This window comes from Tetrao urogallus (genome assembly GCF_951394365.1).
Source record: "Tetrao urogallus genome assembly, chromosome: 28".
Lineage (NCBI taxonomy): Eukaryota > Metazoa > Chordata > Aves > Galliformes > Phasianidae > Tetrao > Tetrao urogallus.
The window spans coordinates 1,318,607-1,335,815 of NC_136841.1; the positions used below are offsets into that span (position 1 = coordinate 1,318,607).

At 54.5% G+C, this 17,209-nt stretch overlaps 1 protein-coding gene across 2 annotated transcripts; it reads left to right on the forward strand.

Moving 5' to 3' along the window:
• Positions 1-5,141: 5,141 nt before the first annotated feature.
• PLEKHO1 (pleckstrin homology domain containing O1) lies at positions 5,142-16,280 on the forward strand (the record flags this gene model as incomplete). Of its 2 annotated transcripts, none has more annotated exons than XM_079547641.1 (6): positions 5,142-5,168; positions 5,839-5,985; positions 12,593-12,733; positions 13,646-13,750; positions 14,790-14,891; positions 15,531-16,280. In XM_079547641.1, the coding sequence occupies 6 exons, from the start codon at positions 5,142-5,144 to the stop codon at positions 16,278-16,280; spliced, it is 1,272 nt and encodes a 423-aa protein (XP_079403767.1). The 2 variants fall into 2 exon arrangements, with proteins under 2 accessions (XP_079403767.1, XP_079403768.1); XM_079547642.1 differs by having other exon boundaries at positions 5,848-5,985.
• Between the last annotated feature and the right edge of the window lie 929 nt (positions 16,281-17,209).

Consider the following 17,209-nt stretch of genomic DNA (forward strand, 5'->3'; position numbering starts at 1 on the left):
TGAGTCCCCTAACGAACATCTGGTGACATGGCCCAGACCTTCATGTGCATCTCTGGAAGGTGAAGCTGACGGGCACTGCTCAGTTGTCTGTATATTTTGAGTCCTGTTAAATAACCCGTTTTGGCTGAACCTCTTTTCTATTAAAGAGTGCCACTCCATGCTTCATCTTCTCCATTAACTTCCCTTTACTGTAAGAAACCTGCACCACTCAGTGCCCCTTTCCTCATTCCCATGTTCTGAAAAAGTGTTGTGATTTCTATTTAACAATAAAAATTACTCTTGCAGTAATTAAACGTATTGGGTTTGAAAAGAAATAAGAGCACTGCAGTGATGGAGCAGAGCTGGGCTAGGAGGCGGCCAGTTGGCATTTTGCTGAGCATGGAGCTGGACCAGGGACAGACAGACAGACAGACAGCGCTACAGTCCCTGCAGTGCCTCTTGCCAGGAGCATCCAGGAGAGATGCGGACTCTCTGTCCCTTCAAGAGGAATTGGTTTTTTTCAGAATTACATTTAATTTAGGTACAGGAACTGTGAAAAGGTTGAGTCGAAACAGATATCAGCAGACCGGATGCGTGGCTTCTGGGAACGTCTGCTGCCAATGAGCGTGGCTCTCCTTATCTCCTGCCTTCCCGTAATTAAGTAAGACTGAACCTCCCGTTCCCTGAGAGCTCTGCAGAGCTGCTGGATGGAAAGTGCTTGAATTCAGACTCATTTCTCTGGCTTAATTCCCTGAAGCAAGGTCACTGCAAGGCTGGGCGCCTCTCCATCCAAAAATCTTCCCGCAGTGCTGAAGGATTGATGCTTCATGTGCACAGAGCTGCTCCAGGGCTCCTGCATGAAAACAATGGGGTCAAGGCACAGGGCAGGGTTCCCACACACATCATTAGGGAGCGTTTCCTTCCTAACTCAGGACCGTCAGCATTGTGGTCAGAGGGATTGGGTCCTGCAGGGGTTTCCAGTCCATCACCTTCATCCTGGCACTTAGGAAGCTGACACATTTTGCTGCTTTCAGGACAAATCCCTGCAATGCCACGGTCCTTGGGCAGTGGGGTTGCTGCGGTTCTGGAGGCAGGAGGCAGGGGTACCAACCCAGTGAGATGCCCAGGCTTCATTTAACCACATCAGGCGGCTCGGTTTCTTACCAGCACGCTGCCAGTTGTGTACTGGCTCCTCTGTGGGGGATTAAGAGACTCAACAGCTTGCACCAGCCTTTACCAGGGGAAACCTGAGGCTTGCTTTTGCAGCCTCCCTCGTACAACTTTGTGCTTACAGGCCGGTGCAAGCACAGAAGGTTTGGTCCAAGCTCAGCACAAAGTCCTTCGGGCCCACGGCTTGGTATTTTTCCCCTTTCTCTCCATATCATGAGCTCTGGGTCTTGGTACAACATGGTTGTTGTGCCAGCACCTGAGAAGGGCTTGTTCACAAAGTGCTGCAGGTGGGGCTCATGCACAGCCCTGAACCCACCAGCAGACAAGCCAGAGAATTTCTGCACCTCACATGTGATGCCTGCTGAAGCTGAGGTGTGCATTAGAAATTTCTTTTTACCTTCACTCCGGTGCTCGAATGCAACATGCTGCAATTTTTAGCCTCTGGATTTCTGCTCTTGGCTCTTCTAGGGCTTCCTGCTGTGCCAGTGGTTGCATAGGGTGTAACCAGGGTTGGACACAGGGGAATTAATTTGCCTTCTGGTGAGTGCATAGCTCTCTGATGGGGAAGCAGCAGCTCCCAGGGACTGTCTCAGCAAGGAAAGGCTGTAACTTGGGCCTGGGGCATCGTGAACCTAAACCAGGAGCCCCCAATCCTGCAGTCAACCTGAGCCCTTAGACCCCAAATGTGTCCTGAGGAGAGGTGAGGAGCCACAGCCCCATGGGAGCACAGCTCCTCCCCACCCAGCTGACCCTTCTAGACAACAGTGCTGTAATTATCTAGAGACAAGGAAAAACACATGCTCTAATTAAACTCAATCCATCTCCTAAGCAGCAGTTTCACACTTGATATCCAGAGGCAAAATGATCCAAGGGACGAGAGGAGTGTTAAATACATAAATAAGCCAAGAGTGTTTGTTGTACTGCTTTTGCAGTGGGAAGATATTTTGGTATTTGTCACTGAATCAACACATCATAGGGGAGCAGAGCAGCAGCATCAGGGCTGAGCGGAGCAAATGGGACATACAGCAGGAAGGACACAGGCACAAACTGAGACCTTGACCCCACACAGGGGTTGCACTGCAGAACCAGTCATCTTCATTTTACAGTGCTGTCATTGAGCGCTTCTGCTGCTGCCGTGCCTCCTGCACCCAAGGGCTGCTCCCATCCCGGGGCCACGTGCTGCATTTTGCTGTGGGGAGGCCCACGAGCTGCTCCTGAGGGACCCCGTACCAAACGCACCACTGCTGGCAGCGCAAACGGAAACAAAGTTTCCCGGCACACAGACTGCGCAGAGGCCGTCAAAACCACAGCTCAGGTTGGTGAGCAGCTGATAAAGGCCGCGGTTCCTCCATTAGCCCTTGCGGTGCCACTGGGCGCCGTGCGTGCGTCCCTGGGCTGAGCAGGAGCACAGCTCTCAGGCTGGTTGTGGGCAGGACGGGAATGGGGAAGGGGCCGAGGACGTGCCAGGGGGCCGTCACCATGCAGGACATCTCTGTGCACGTGCCGCCCTGCAGACACAGCACAGCCACCCATCCCTGCCCATTTCATGCGCGGGTGCAGGAGCTGGACTCCCTCCTATCTCCCTTCCGTGCGAGCTGTTGATGTTTTCAGCTCTGAATCACTGTTCACATCCCATCCCAACATGAGTCACTGCCGTGGGCTGGAGCTGCCAGCTGCACCCCTGGACTTTTCCAAAGCAGCCTGAGGATTTTTGGGAGCATCCTTAGCATTCCTGGGAGCATCTTGAGGATTTTGGCTTAAATCCTCAGTTCCACCTCCTTGCACTGAGTGTGATGTCAAATGCTTTTTTTTTTTTTTTTTCCCCAAAGCCCCTTTTACACCACCAGGATGCAGTGAAGGGATGCGCATTAGGATCCACCCCAGCGGACCTGAATTAAAGGAGTTTAATTGTTATTGAACTGCAAATTGGTTCAAAAATACATATACACATACATGGGGCCTCTCCCTTGGAGATCTCCAGCCCCATGTGGACGCGGGGCTCAGCAACAGCTCTGGGTGAGACCCTGTGCCCCTCACCTGGCACTGCTCTCATCCCCAGGGCCGGATCCCTGCTCTGCAGTGCTGTGCTGCCCACCTTCAGACACGCAGCACTCAGTGACAAATGCTCTGAAATAGGGAAGTGATAATGGAGCATACAGCGCTTCCTAACGCCTCGCCAAAACTGCTGAAAACTCAGAGGAAACTAGAAAAGGGAACTGAGGCACTTTGAAAAACACATCCTGCCTGGGGCCGAGCCCTGCAGATGAAGGGCTGCCTGGGTCCTGCAAGGCGGCCAGCCCTAAAGCCACCCCCACCCTGAGCTCCTCTGAGCGCAGGTCTGTGCCAGCTGGTGGCTTGTTGCTGTCTGCAGAGAACTGCCAGTGACACGAAGCTGGGAGGGATGATTGCCACCACAGAAGGCTGTGCTGCCATCCTGCGAGACCTGGGCAGGCCAAGAATTGGGGGGAGAGGGACCTGATGAGGTTCAATAAGAACAGGTGTAGGTCGTTCACCAGGGGATGGACAACCTGTACAGCAGTACAGCTGGGGGGCTTAGCTGCTGGAACGAGCTCTGCAGAAAAGGACCCGGAGTCCCAAATGACCAACAGTTGACCAACGGACCACCAACGATGACCATGAGACAGTAGTGTGCCCTTGTGGCAGGAAGACCAATGGGACACGGGCTGCACTGCCCAGAGTGTGGCCAGCAGGTGAGGGGGCTTCTCCTCCCCTCTGGTCTGTCCTGAGGAGATCACAAGTGGAGCATTGGTGCAGTGCTGGGCTCCCCAGTTCAGAGCAGGCTGGGAATGGCTTGGAGAATCCAGCGGAAGGCTGCAGAGAGGGCAGGGGCTGGAGCACCTCCTGATGGGGACGGTCTGAGGGCCCGAGGCTGTTTGCCTGGAGGAGAGAAGGCTGAGAGGGGAGCTGAACGGTGCAGACCAATATCTGGAGGGTGGGGGCAAGGAGCACAGGGCTGGACTTGGTTTGGTGGTGCCCAGCATCAGAACAAAGAGCACTGGGTGCAGACCGGAGCCCAGGAATTTCACCTGAACGTGAGAAGGAATTTCAGTGCTGTGAGGGTGGCAGCGCCCTGTCACTGCTGCTCAGAGGTGGAAAGTCTCCCTCTCTGGAGAGACGCAAACCCACCTGGATGCCTGGATGCAGCATCCTCTGTGCATTCATCTCTGTGTGGAGCGGGGAGTGCTGCATGGACAGCCGAGGCAGAGGGCTGTCACCACCAGCACCAATGGATCCCGTGAGCAGCAGTGATCAATCCATTTATCTTATCCACCTCTTCCTAACAGGGCTGTTTCTCTCTTACTGTTTGTTTTTTTTTTTTTTTTTTTCCTTGTTCTTTTTTACACATCTCTCTAAACCCATTGGTATTCCCACACTGAGAGTTCTGGACCTGCTCAAATATGGAGGAGGAGAACAAGTGGAAACGATTTTTTGTGCCATGCATTCCCTCAGTTCAGGGAAGGCCTCAACCTTTTTTTTTCTGGTCAGTGCTGGGCACAGACCCTTCCCCCCACCTTCCTTTCTTCTCCCCCTATTTCCAAATCCTCAGCCACCTCAAACCCTCCCTGTGCCATGGGCCGCTTCCCCCCACTGCGGAAGGGGCCGGGACACGGCACCCCGCTGCCCCACATGCAGACACAGACAGTGAGTCAGAAACAAAGAAGAAAAACCCTCGTGGGCTGCGATTCGCCCTTTCTGGTGAACTCCAGACGTCATACGCACACGGCTATAGATGGAGCTCGGGAGCCCAGGCCAGCCCAGTGCGAGCCCACGAGAGCTCCGCGATGGTGGCGGCGGCGGGGGACGCGGTGGCTGCGTGGCCGAGGACGCGTCACCGGGGCCGGCTGTAACGGGAGAGCGCCCGTGAGCCGCAAAGGGCGAGGACAGAGCGGAGGGGCCCCGTTCTCTCCCGGGGAGGAGCCCCTCGGAGCCCTCCCTGCCCTTCTCCCTCCAGCTCAGCGCCGCGAGGAACGATGAAAAAGAATAATTCGGCCAAACGGGTGAGTGGGATCGCTTCCGCTCAGGGGCAGGGTGGGCCGAGGGGGCTCCGGGCGCTGTGGGGAGGGGGCTCTGCTGCTTTCCAGTTGTGCCTAACAAGCAAGAAAAAACCCAACCGGATCTCAGCAAAACACGGGCCGGCACCCACCGCCCGCAGCCTCCCGTCCCCTGGATCCAACAGCAGATGCGATGCGCAGAGCTTTCCTTTCTGATCGCAAGGACCGAACCGAGCGGCACCATCTCTGTGCGGCCGCCTCGGCTCCGTGCCGTGTGCTGTGCCCGCAGATCCTGTCTGCGCCCGTGGGGTTAATTAACCTTAAGCATCAGCCCTGCCGCGGCTGTCGCCCTTGGGGTTAATTGCCGATGAAAGGCTCAGAAATGCCGTTTTCACTGCTGCGGAAAAAAAAATCCGTTAGGTAAAATCCTCCCCTGCTCTTCTTTGCATGTTGTGCAAAGCGAATGGCAGCCGGGCAGCCGTTCTTATATAACGCGCGGGGCTCCATTCCTGCCCCGTTTCCCGTTGTTCCCGTTGTTGCCCCACGGCTGCAGAGCGGATGGAGCGCAGCTCGGCGAGCAGAGGGGCAGGGAAGGGGAGCGAAGGAGAGAGGGGGAGAACGGGAAGCGCGAATAACACCGTTTCCCCCCGTTTTCTTCCCTTTCTCTTTGTGTTAGGGGCAACAGGATGGAAACCAGCAATCTGCGCAGCCCGAGAAGGTTGGCTGGGTGCGGAAATTCTGCGGGAAAGGCATTTTTAGGGAAATCTGGAAAAACCGTTATGTGGTGTTGAAGGGAGATCAGCTTTACATCTCGGAGAAGGAGGTAGGCTCGGTGTCGTTTTCCTCTCCCTTCCCCCTTTCCTTCCTTTGCATATGAAACGCGCGTTGAGCCCCGACCCACCGCCCCGCACTGGGGGTGGGGAGGACAGGGACCGGCTCTCCAGCCGGGGTTCGCCAGCCCCCTGTGCTGTCATGGCTTCTGTCCCCGTCCCCAGTAAAGCAGGGAAATCCAGGCTCCCCCTGGAATCGTGCCCCCGCCGCTGACGGGCTGCCTGTGGGGTTTCTATGGGATTTAACAGGATGTGACTCACGGCAGCACCCGGCTGTCCTCGCACAGCCGTTCCTCTTCCTTTTCTCGGGATGCATCCATCAGGAAAGGATCCCCAGGCAGGAGCGCTCCTCCCTCCAGCCCCCCGTAGGAGCTGAGTTGTGCCCCAAGGGGGCACGGGGCTGCTTGGAGGCAGGACGGGTACATCGGGCAAAAAGGACCCGTTTGGGTTTTGGTGGGCCCCCTCCCATGGCACCGTGGGGCTGGGGGCTGCTCAGAGCCGTGCCTGGCCCAACTTCATCCATGAGGATCTGGAGAGAGAGAGTGGTCCTGAGTGTAATTTGATTTAGAGGCTCATTGAAGAGCAGGGCGTCAGGGGCTGACAGAGCACAGGAATACCTGAAAAGCATCTGGGAAACTCAGTCACGTGCTGGCACTGCACAGCTCACCCCTTGAGATCCTGTTGATGGGGAATTGGTGCTGCTGGCCTTCTGAGAGAGGCCAAGCCACAGGAGACTGAGGCTGCAGGCAGCTCAACCTATGATGAACCTGTAGGGAAGGGACCGTGGCCAAGCCAAGTGATGGTGGGGCTGCTCTGTGCTGTCCCACTTGGAACTGGTAGAAGGGCCCGAGAGAATTTGGGCAACATACACTGGCTGTGGGGGCAGATGTAGGGGCTGTGGGATGTGGAACAGCGTCAGCAGAGTGTGTTGTGGTGGATGGAGAAGGCATGAAGGGCAGGACCAGAGCAGGGGCACTGCAGTCATTGCCCCATCCGGGGGAGCTGCCCTGTTCTTGGGGCAGCCGGGCCTGCAGGAGGCATGAATACAGGGATTGGTGGCAGTGGCCATGTGCTCCCCAAAAATCTGGGGGTTCTGAGTTCCAAACGGCCACTGAGCAGCCACGGGGTGCCAGTGCCCAACACTTGGAGGTGTCCTGGGGAGTATGTGTCTGTTTCTTCATGAGAAAAACCTGGTGTGTGTGCAGCTGAAGCGGCCCCGTGGCTCTGTGCTGTGCATATGTGTGTGAAAGGCCATAAATAACATGCAGCAGAGACTGCCTATGTCTTTATATGGAAGAATCTGTGGTGGTGTAGCAATGTGGTTGCAGAGGTAACATCTGACTGTGTGCATGTGCACCGAAGTGACTCCATGTGCCTGTGGGAAGGGAGAACCGGCCCGTGCCACTGCTTCCCGAGCTGCTCCGGGCACCTGGCTGAATGGAGAACGTGTGTATGTGCACAGCAGGACGTGTGTGTGTGTGTGCACGGGTGGAGGGCACATCTGTGTGAACTTGTGCATGGGCAGAGGGCACACGAATGTGCCTGCGTGGACATGTGTATGAGTGTGTACGAGTGTGTTTGAGTGTGTACGAGTGTGTATGAGTGTGTATGAGTGTGTATGAGTGTGTTTGAGTGTGTACGAGTGTGTATGAGTGTGTACGAGTGTGTATGAGTGTGTATGAGTGTGTACGAGTGTGTATGTGCAGACGGTTCTGCTGCTTGTGCATGAACGCATTTGCATGGATACATCTGGCGTGTGTGCACAGACAGGGCACATATGTGCTGTGTGTGCATGGACAGTGCGCATGTATGCCTTCATGGACATGTCTGGAGTGTGCATGGGCGTGTAGGTGTGTACATGGACAGTTGTGTGTGTGCATGGATGTTTGTTGTGTATGCGTAGACAGAGAGCAGACATGTGGGTGTGCTCATGGACACGTCTGGTGTGTGCGTGGACAAAGGGCACATGTGTGTGTCCTGCCTGGTGTGTGCCAGGTGTGTGGATGGGCAGTTCTGATGCGTGTGTGCAAACATGAGTGGGCAGACAGAGGGCACATGTATGTGTGTGCAAGGACATGTATGGCTGTGCCAGGGGTGTGCATGAACAATTCTGGTGTATCTGCTTGGATGGGTGTGCTGTGTGGGACTGAGGGCACACGTATGTGTCTGCATGCACATGTGTGGGGTATGCGTGGGCATTCCAGGAGTGTGCATGGACAGTTCTTTGCTTGTGTGGACACGCGTGGTACGTGTGCACGGATGGAGGGACACGTGTGTGTGTGTGTGTGTGTGTGTGTGTGCATGGAGGGACACGTGTGTATGTCTGCAGACAGACAGCACATGTATGTGTGTGCAAGGGCAGAGGGCACACGTGTGCATGGGGTGTGCATGGCCATGACACTGTATGTGCATGGACATATTTGCTTTGACTGCCCATTGCTCTGCTTTTCCAAGACTTTTTGCTCCAAGGCTGCCTGACTTCTAACAGTGAAGCAGCACAGTGAACCACTCACACAGCAGCAGGTCCCCCTGCATAGATCTGTGTGTCCCACATCGCATCCCCAGTACTGCAGTGCACTGGGATTGGCCCAGCAGAACAGGACAGAGGAGAACCTTTTAGTTCTTGACGTGCCACATTGTGCCCTGTGAGAACACAGAACTGCTGCTGGGTGAGCGGTGCTCTGCTCTGCTCTCAACTTGTGGGTCACAGCCCGTGGGTTGAAGGGAATTGCACCGTGCAAACCTTGAGGAGCTGCGAGCAGAAATCTCTGACAGAAGTAGAATCCACCAGTGTCTGCAGCGTGAGCACAGAACACATCTCTGCTCCAACAAAAGACCAAAGCACTCCGCCATAAATTGTATTTGCTCCATCAAAACCCTTGGAGTGCAGTGGATGTAGATGGAGTTCCTACATTTAACCTTGGTGCTCCCATCAGCTCCTCTTGGGCTCAGGGCATGTGGGGAGTGGGGAAAGCAAGCTGTGAGCATCAGGTTCTCCGCAGGAGCTCGAAAGTCCCAGAGGCAGGCTGAGTCCTATGGGCTGGGTCTCAGTGCAAATCGTGCTGCACTTGCATGGTACCTGCTGAGCATCCCAGCTTTTCCATCTGAGATCTGTGCTTGGCTCCAGTTTGTTCATTTCAGTTGGGAGAAGATGGACTGCATGATTTTGTGTCCTTGGCAGAAAGCAAGTCTGGAAGGAGAGGAAATACTTCTTGTTGTCTGATAGTCCTGGAGAATGCAGGCAGGGCTTAGGGCTGTGCTCTCACATAGGGCATCAGTGCGACCCGCCTCGGTACTCTTCCCTTCCCTTCCCTTCCCTTCCCTTCCCTTCCCTTCCCTTCCCTTCCCTTCCCTTCCCTTCCCTTCCCTTCCCTTCCCTTCCCTTCCCTTCCCTTCCCTTCCCTTCCCTTCCCTTCCCTTCCCTTCCCTTCCCTTCCCTTCCCTTCCCTTCCCTTCCCTTCCCTTCCCTTCCCTTCCCTTCCCTTCCCTTCCCTTCCCTTCCCTTCCCTTCCCTTCCCTTCCCTTCCCTTCCCTTCCCTTCCCTTCCCTTCCCTTCCAACACCAGACTGGGGCTGTGGGGCCATGTCTCTGTACAGAGGTCTGTGCCCCTGCTGCAGGCCAAACTCTGTGAACTTCTGCAAAAACCCCCTTCATTATTCAGCATTTGGTCACCAGCCAAAAAAAGCCTCGGAGCAGCAAACTGCTCTCTGTCGAGCAAAACCTCCTCGGTGTCATTCTTGCAATCCTCCCCTTCTGCTCTCCTCCATCCTGCCTCCTTCCCCCCTGCACATTTCTGGTGGTGGTTGTGATGCTCCCAGGCCCAGCGCTGGTGTTGCTTCCTGCCAGGAAGCCCAGCACTGTCCAGACAGCACGAACAGCACTGTGAAAATTACATTTTAATGAGGAAACGCTTCTCAGGGCTTCCTTAAGCCCTGGCTTGTTTGCTACCAACAGCGTCAGCTCAATTAGCACAAGAGCACTTGAAAAGTAGTCTGTTCTGCTTCTTGTGCAGTGCTGCACCAGTGAGCAATGCTTGGCAGGCCTGGAGCAGCTGTGCATGTGTGTGTGTGTGTTTGTATGTAAGTGTGTGTGTGTGTTTGTATGTAAGTGTGTGTGTGTTTGTATGTAAGTCTGTGTGTGTGTTTGTATGTAAGTCTGTGTGTGTGCATGTGTGTATTTGTGTGTGTGCATGTATATGTGTGCATGGCTGTGTATGCTTGTGTGTGCATGTGTGTGCATGTACACATATGTGCATGTTTGTGTGCCTGTGTGTATTTACATGTGCATATGCACGGATGTGTGTGCACATGTGTGCACTTGTGTATTTGTGTGTGTGCATCTGCATGTGAGCGTGTGTGCATGTGTGCACGTGGCCTTATGTTGTTCTGTGGGAGGTTGTGGTCGGACAGGAGGGAGCATTTCTTTGCTGAAGGGCTGTGAAGCACTGGGAGTGCTGCCCAGGAGAGAAATGGAGCTGCCATCTCCGGGGGGAACTGAAGAGACACGTGGATGTGGTGCTTATGGAGATGGTTCAGGGTTGGCAGCGCTGGGACAGTGGTTGCACTTGGTGGTTTCAGAGTTCTTTTCCAACCGTAATGATTCAGTCTATGAATGTGTGTGTGCACAGCAACACCTGGGGCTCCCATGCGTGGTCCATATGTGCAGTGCATCCTGCACAGATCCTGCCTGCAGGGAGGCTGCACAGCATGACATGCAGCAAGCAGCAGCGCTTAACCATCTCACGCACACGGCTCCTCTGATCTTAGCTACAGTGTGTGGAAATGTCTGTCCTCTGCTGTGCGGTGGAGCTGCTGAGGAAGTGAAACTTTGGTCCAAGCTGGAGAGGAGAGGGCTGCCTGCTGCTGGCTGCAGCACTGCTGTGCTCTGCTGCTCGGTTTGGTCTCTGGTTGCGCCTGGAGCCATGTGGTCACCTCTTGGGTGTCTGGTGGACGCGCCACACTTGGTGCCTTGTGATTTCCTGCAGCCTTCTGTGTGGGTTCTGAGCACAACTCAGCGGGGCACTGCTCTAAACAGATCCTCCAAACAAACCCAAAGGAAGGCAAACCTGAGGTCCTCTCCTCAGCTTTCAGAGCTGGAGAAATGTTAATTGCCCGTGGTATCACCCAGGGGTTACGTTAACTACTTCAAGCCACGCTCAGGGGATGAAGGGTAGATGTCACATCTATGCATAGAGTCATAGAATCATTTGTTGGAAGGGAAGCTTTAAAGGTCATCTTGTCCAACTCCCCTGAAATGAATGTGTGCCCCAGCCCCAAAACAGCAGTGAGGGGCTGAGGCTGCCCCTAATGACAGCCCAACACCATCCCTGTAGTGCACGTGGACGTGGTTTGTGCCCAGTTCTCTGAGGTCTTAGCATCTCTATGGACACGTGGGCAGTTTGATGGAGAGATGTTCTGCACCTCATGCAGGGCTGGGGAAGCTGGAGGTGCTCCTCCTGCAGAATGGCTGCTCCCAGGGACAAGGCTTTGGGCTCCCTGCAATCACGGCGTGGGCTCAGTGTGTGAGATAGGAGGGCTGGGGAGTCCCACTGACCTACATCTGTGAACATCTGGAGCGAGGACTGCTCACAGCTGGGCTCAGGGGATCGGCTCCTCCTGCCCTGCAGACAGGCAGAGCTAAATTCGGCCCAGATTCTTGGAAAGAGGTGGATTGCAGGATGGCACTGCAGCGAGAGGAAAGCTGATTAGAGATACCCGGGGAGGACAGACAGATATGTGTGGTGTGCTGCTCATAAAAGCCTATACACAGATTTCTGCTTTGAGCAGCAGTCAGAGTTTGCTTGCAGGCTTTGGGGCTGCACCCAGTGCTTGGGGACAACCTGGGGACCGATGCAACCACAGCCACTGAGCACGGCCATATGGCTCATCTCAGTTGGTTACAGCATTTTTGCCAGCCTCATTGTTTACACTGACTGAAAAATCATGGAACGTTCCTTCCCTGTCCCTGAAAACAAGGGCTGAAATATCCAAAATGACCAAAAGTGATGGAGTCCCTCCAAGGAATCACCCACCCCCAAAAGCAGCTGTCAGGTTCCAGCAATACCATGGGGCTAAAAATAGGAAGCACTAATCTCTGTCCCTCCAGTGTTTGGAGTGCTGTCCCAGCAAAGCAGTGAGTGCTGTGGGACTGCCTCGTGCACTGAGCAGCTGGAGATCCTCCCTGCAGGCAGCTCCTGTCCTCGCTGCTCGCACCAGTTCTGCTCTGTGGGGGTGCGCAGGCACAGGCAGCCCAGCCTCCCCTTTGGAGGTGGCAGAGGTGGTTTGCTGATTTGCTGGGGGTCCCAAAGAAATTCTGGAGAACAGCAGGAACCAACCTTGGGGACCACAGTTTTCATTATCCTTCTAAATACAACTCCTTCGTGCTCAGAAAGGCAAAGCTATCACGTGGGAAAGCTCTGTTTCTCCTCCAAATCCAAGCAGAGCACCACCAGATAGTGCTGCCTGTGTACTCGTGCCCTAGATGGATGATTCTTGCATCTCAGCACTTGCTCTGGGTGTGCACTATGCACCCAGGCACCCGCACCATTTGCACCTGCGCCAGCTGACACCCACACAGTTCTCATTTCTTGTTATTTTGCAGGTAAAAGATGAAAAAAACGTGCAGGAAACGTTCGACCTGAGTGATTATGAGAAGTGCGAGGAGCTCAGGAAGTCCAAAAGCAGAAGCAAAAAGAACCACAGCAAATTTACCCTAGCTCACTCCAGGCAGCCTGGAAACATGGTAGGCAAGCACACAGAAGGCCATCAGCCCCGGTTTGCTGCAGCTTCTGTGGATGGCACCGGGCAGTGAGAGCAGTGCAGGAGTACAGAGTGAGCTCCTGCTTTAATACGGCCCAGTCCTCACCTAGGGACTGCTAGCAGCAGTGAGAGCTGCAGGGAGGAGCGAGATCCCCGCTGCTGTAGGGCTGCTGTGCCCAGTGTGGCTGAGCATGCAGCTCTGGGTCCAAGCACTGACTTTGGGAAAGCAGAGATCAGGACATCTGCCACGAGATGGGACGGAGCTGTTGCACCCAACAGCTGCTGTTCTGCTGACTGCACTCCTTTATTCCCTGGGGGGCTGAGGAAGGCAGGGATGCTGATGCTGCATGCCTGGATTTGGGCAAAGAGCTGCAGGGAATTTTTTCCAAGAGCACTGGAAAGCAAAATGGTGCCCAAATGGGGCACAGCTGTCAGGATGCAGGAGCCCCAGCGGCCTCAGCTCCTCTCAGACAGAGGCAGTCTCCATCTCACACCGTCTCTGGCACAAATGCACCCATGCACAGCCCTACACGTGCTCTGGGTTTGCAGTCCTCGTGCTGCTATTCCAGTGCTGTGCAGGAAGAAAGGAGAAGGGGAAAATGGAAATGGAAAGTAGCCGCGCTGTCCTCCAGCAGCTTCAGCAGTGGAGACAATCAAACAAAGGGTTGGGAGCCAGAACTCATTTTTGCTGAATATCTAGCTTATAAAACTAAGGCTGTGGATCCCCTATAGAAGCCATATTTTCAAAATTGCTCAGCCCTCAGCATGCACCTAAAATTGGGGGTGGCAGCAGATAGGTGGCACAGAGCAGCAGAAGCACGCGGTGGCCGAATGAGCCTGGGTGAGGGGCAGCATCTGCACAGTGCGAGCACTGACCTCAGTTCCCTCCTTTTAGGCACCAAATCTCATCTTCCTGGCCGTGAGTCCAGAAGAGAAAGAGTCCTGGATTAATGCCCTCAACTCCGCCATCACTCGTGCTAAGAACCGCATCTTAGATGAGGTGAGCAGGGCACTGGGCCTGGCCTTTAATCCTGCATGAAACTTTCAGATCTCTGCAGCCCCAAACCCCTTTAGGGTGGGCTCTTCGGACCTCTGGGGCAATTTGAACCCCCAGACCTGAATTAATGGTTGAGAACTGGTGGTGTGTCTAATGCTGCCTTGCAGGGCTGCGGCACCGTGCTGGAATCAGAGCGAGCCTCCTGGTTTAACATACCCAAATCTCCAGCTTCCCATGCTTTGGGGGGTTTCCTTCCATCCTTGGAGCTCAGCATGTTGTGTGCTCATGTTTGCAAAGGAGCTTTAAGCTGTGGAACTGAATTAAGGAATTAACTGAAAACCAAAATAGCCCTGTGCTATCTTCAGCCTAATGACACGGCACCATCTGTCACCCCCGCCCAGCCCATCCTCATCCCTCGCAGCCCTCCTCTCTGCTGCCAGAGCTGCAGTTTGGAAGTGTTGCAGCATTTCGCTGCTGTCTTGCATTCATGCTTTACACCAGCTACTTTTGATCTCAGATCCTGCACACTCAGCTTGTTGCAATACAGGCAGCCCAGTGCTCTTGGTTCTTGTGGACAGCAACACAAATTTCTGCAGAGGAAGAACTGAGGGCATGGCACAGGGAGAGCTTTACAGCAGCAAGTAGCACATCAAAACAATGGGATGGACTGCTTGGAGGAGAAGTAGGAGCAGAAATTGTTTACAAATAGATCCAACAGATAATAATAAGGAATGGCTCCAGCAGATCCAAAAGGATGGAGCAAGGAGCTCTGATGTGGGTTGAGTCCCCACACCCCAGTGCAGGTCTCCTTGCAAAGGATCACACTGCATGCATCCCATGGATCCCAACCCCACGGGCTGAAATACTGGAAAACCGCAAACTAAATCTGAGTGTGGGAGGTGGTCTTTGCAAGGCAGGATTCCAGCCAGCAGCCTTCCGGGCAAGAGCCTGGCCCATCGGCATGTGGAGAAGCTCTGCGTACGGCCAGGTCACAGGGAGGGGGAATCCTGGGTAGGTAAGTCATGCTTTGTCACCCCTTCAGGTCACTGTCGAAGAGGACAGCTATCTCGCCCACCCAACGCGGGACAGAGCAAAAATCCAGCACTCCAGACGCCCTCCGACACGGGGACACCTGATGGCTGTGGTATGTGTGGCAAACACCAGGCACCTGTTTGGGTAAAATTTCCTTTATCTGCTTCATGTGTCAGGAGAACCCAGTGCTTGAGCTCTGGCCATATCCTAAGAAGTAGGGCTCTCCTGGGCCATCAGACCTTTGTTCTTGTATTGTGCAAAGTGACAGATTGAAGCAAGCTTTCCTGATGCTGAAAATGAAATGCTCCTTCAATGTCCTGATGCTGAATGGCCTGACAGCTGGGAACTTGGCACAGCTCATAGAACCACGGAATGGGTGGGGTGAAAGGGACATTAATGATCATAGAAGCATGGAATCACAACACGGTTGTGTTGGAAGGGACGTTAATGATCATAGAACCATGGAATCACAACACAGTTGTGTTGGAAGGGATGTTAATGATCATAGAACCATAGAACCAAGCAATCACACACACGATTGGCTTGGAATAGTCCTTACAGATTGCAGAACCACAGAATCACAGCAGCATTGGGTTGGAAGGGACCAGACAGCCCCTCAGCTGCCAGTACCTCAAACCCAGCCTATCTGCAGCTCAGCTACGCTTTCTTTTATTCCTAGCCCAGATTTCCAGCCAGGTGATGCACGTCTCAGGCGTGGGCCTGCTCCTAACGCAGCTCTTTGCCTCCCCAGGCATCTACCTCAACCTCTGATGGCATGCTGACTCTCGACCTGATCCAGGAGGAGGACGCCTCGCCGGAGGAGCACAGCACCTGCGAGGAGAGCTTCCGCGTGGACCTGGACAAGTCAGTGGCACAGCTAGCGGCCGGCCGGCGCCGCTCGGAGTCAGAGAACGTCAAAGCGCCGGAGAAGGGCCGCACCGGCAGCCTGCCGCGACGCGAGGTCACCTCCTGGGACAGACCCGCGCAGCGCAAAGACTCCTTGGACAAAGGGACCGTGTACACCCCGCAGGTCCCCAAAAAGCTGTCGCACTCAGAAAAGAATAAATGTGCCTCCATGGAAGAGATCCTGTCGCGGCGGGACTCGGCGCACCGCGCGGCGCTCAGGAGGGGCCTCGAGGCTCACTGCACCACGGCGGAGCCGGAGCAGCTGTCCCGGCTGCAGGAACTGGTTGCACTGAAACTGGAAAAAACTCAGGAACTGCTGACAGAGGTGAAGGGCTACGGGGAAGGCAAGAGGAAGGCGAAAGACTGCACCGCCGGCACCACCACCTCCTCCTCCTCCTCCTCCTCCCGGTCGGACTGCGAGCGGATCCTGCAGGAATCGGAGCGGCTGCTGGGTGAAGCCTCCTCCACCTGGAGCCAGGCCCGGCGTGTGCTGCAGGAGGTCCGCGAGCTGCGGGATCTGTACCGACAGATTGAGCTGCAGCAGGTGGACTGCAACCCCAAACAGAGCTCACAGTACAGGAAGAGCATGATGTGAAGGCAAGCCTGGGGACAGGGGAGCGGGAGGGCTGTGCTTGGGCTTTTTTATTATCGTAATTATATACAGTGTTCAAATGAGTGACAAGGTGCCTGGTATCCGGATTTGCTTCTCAGAGCTTGAAACCTTCCTTCCCTCCATCACCCTGCGTGTTCCACTAAACCCACTGCAGTTCACACCTCCGTTTCACACTGCAGCCCCAGAAAGCACCGTGCCCTCCCCGTGCCCTGCATGCCCCGAGCAGCCATGCACCACGCTGGGGACAGCACGAGCCCTGGCTTTGCTGCTCTAGATCTGAGCTGTCCCCCGTGTCCTAGCTCCTTTGCCCGGAGCCTTGTTTCGCTCTTGGGAATAAACAACTAAAAATACAAACAGGTTTCCGTCCCAGCGATGCTTGCAAGTCCCCATGATCCAGGAATTGCCTTGGAGGTGCTTGGGAGCTCGGTCTGACCTCAGGTTTCTGCAGTGGCTCTTGGAGAGTTTCCAGCAGGAGGGCAGCAGGGATTCAACCCCAGCTCCAGCCTGCACTGCCAAACCCAACCTGGCAGCTCCACGTCTTCCATTCTGTGCAAATAGAGGATGAAAGCCTTGAACCTATCTGTCGGTGGGGTTGTTTTGGGGCTTTTTTTTTCCACTTAAATTTCTTTATTATTATTATTGTTTTTTGCCCCTTTGGGGAAATGGAAAAATCAGGGTTGCCTATAGGCAGCGGCTGGGTGTTGAGACGTCTCAGAGGCTTTCAAGTACACCAATGTGGTATCATCCAATTGTTACTTCTTTATTAAGAAACTTAATTCCCTTGCAAATAATCCATGGCAGTATTAAAACCAACAGAGTTATTTCCTGGTCGCAGGTGGTGGTGTCTGTTTTCTTTGAATGGTGGCTGTCCTGTTGGCTGCACTGCTACCCAGCGCTGTGCTGCAAGGAAT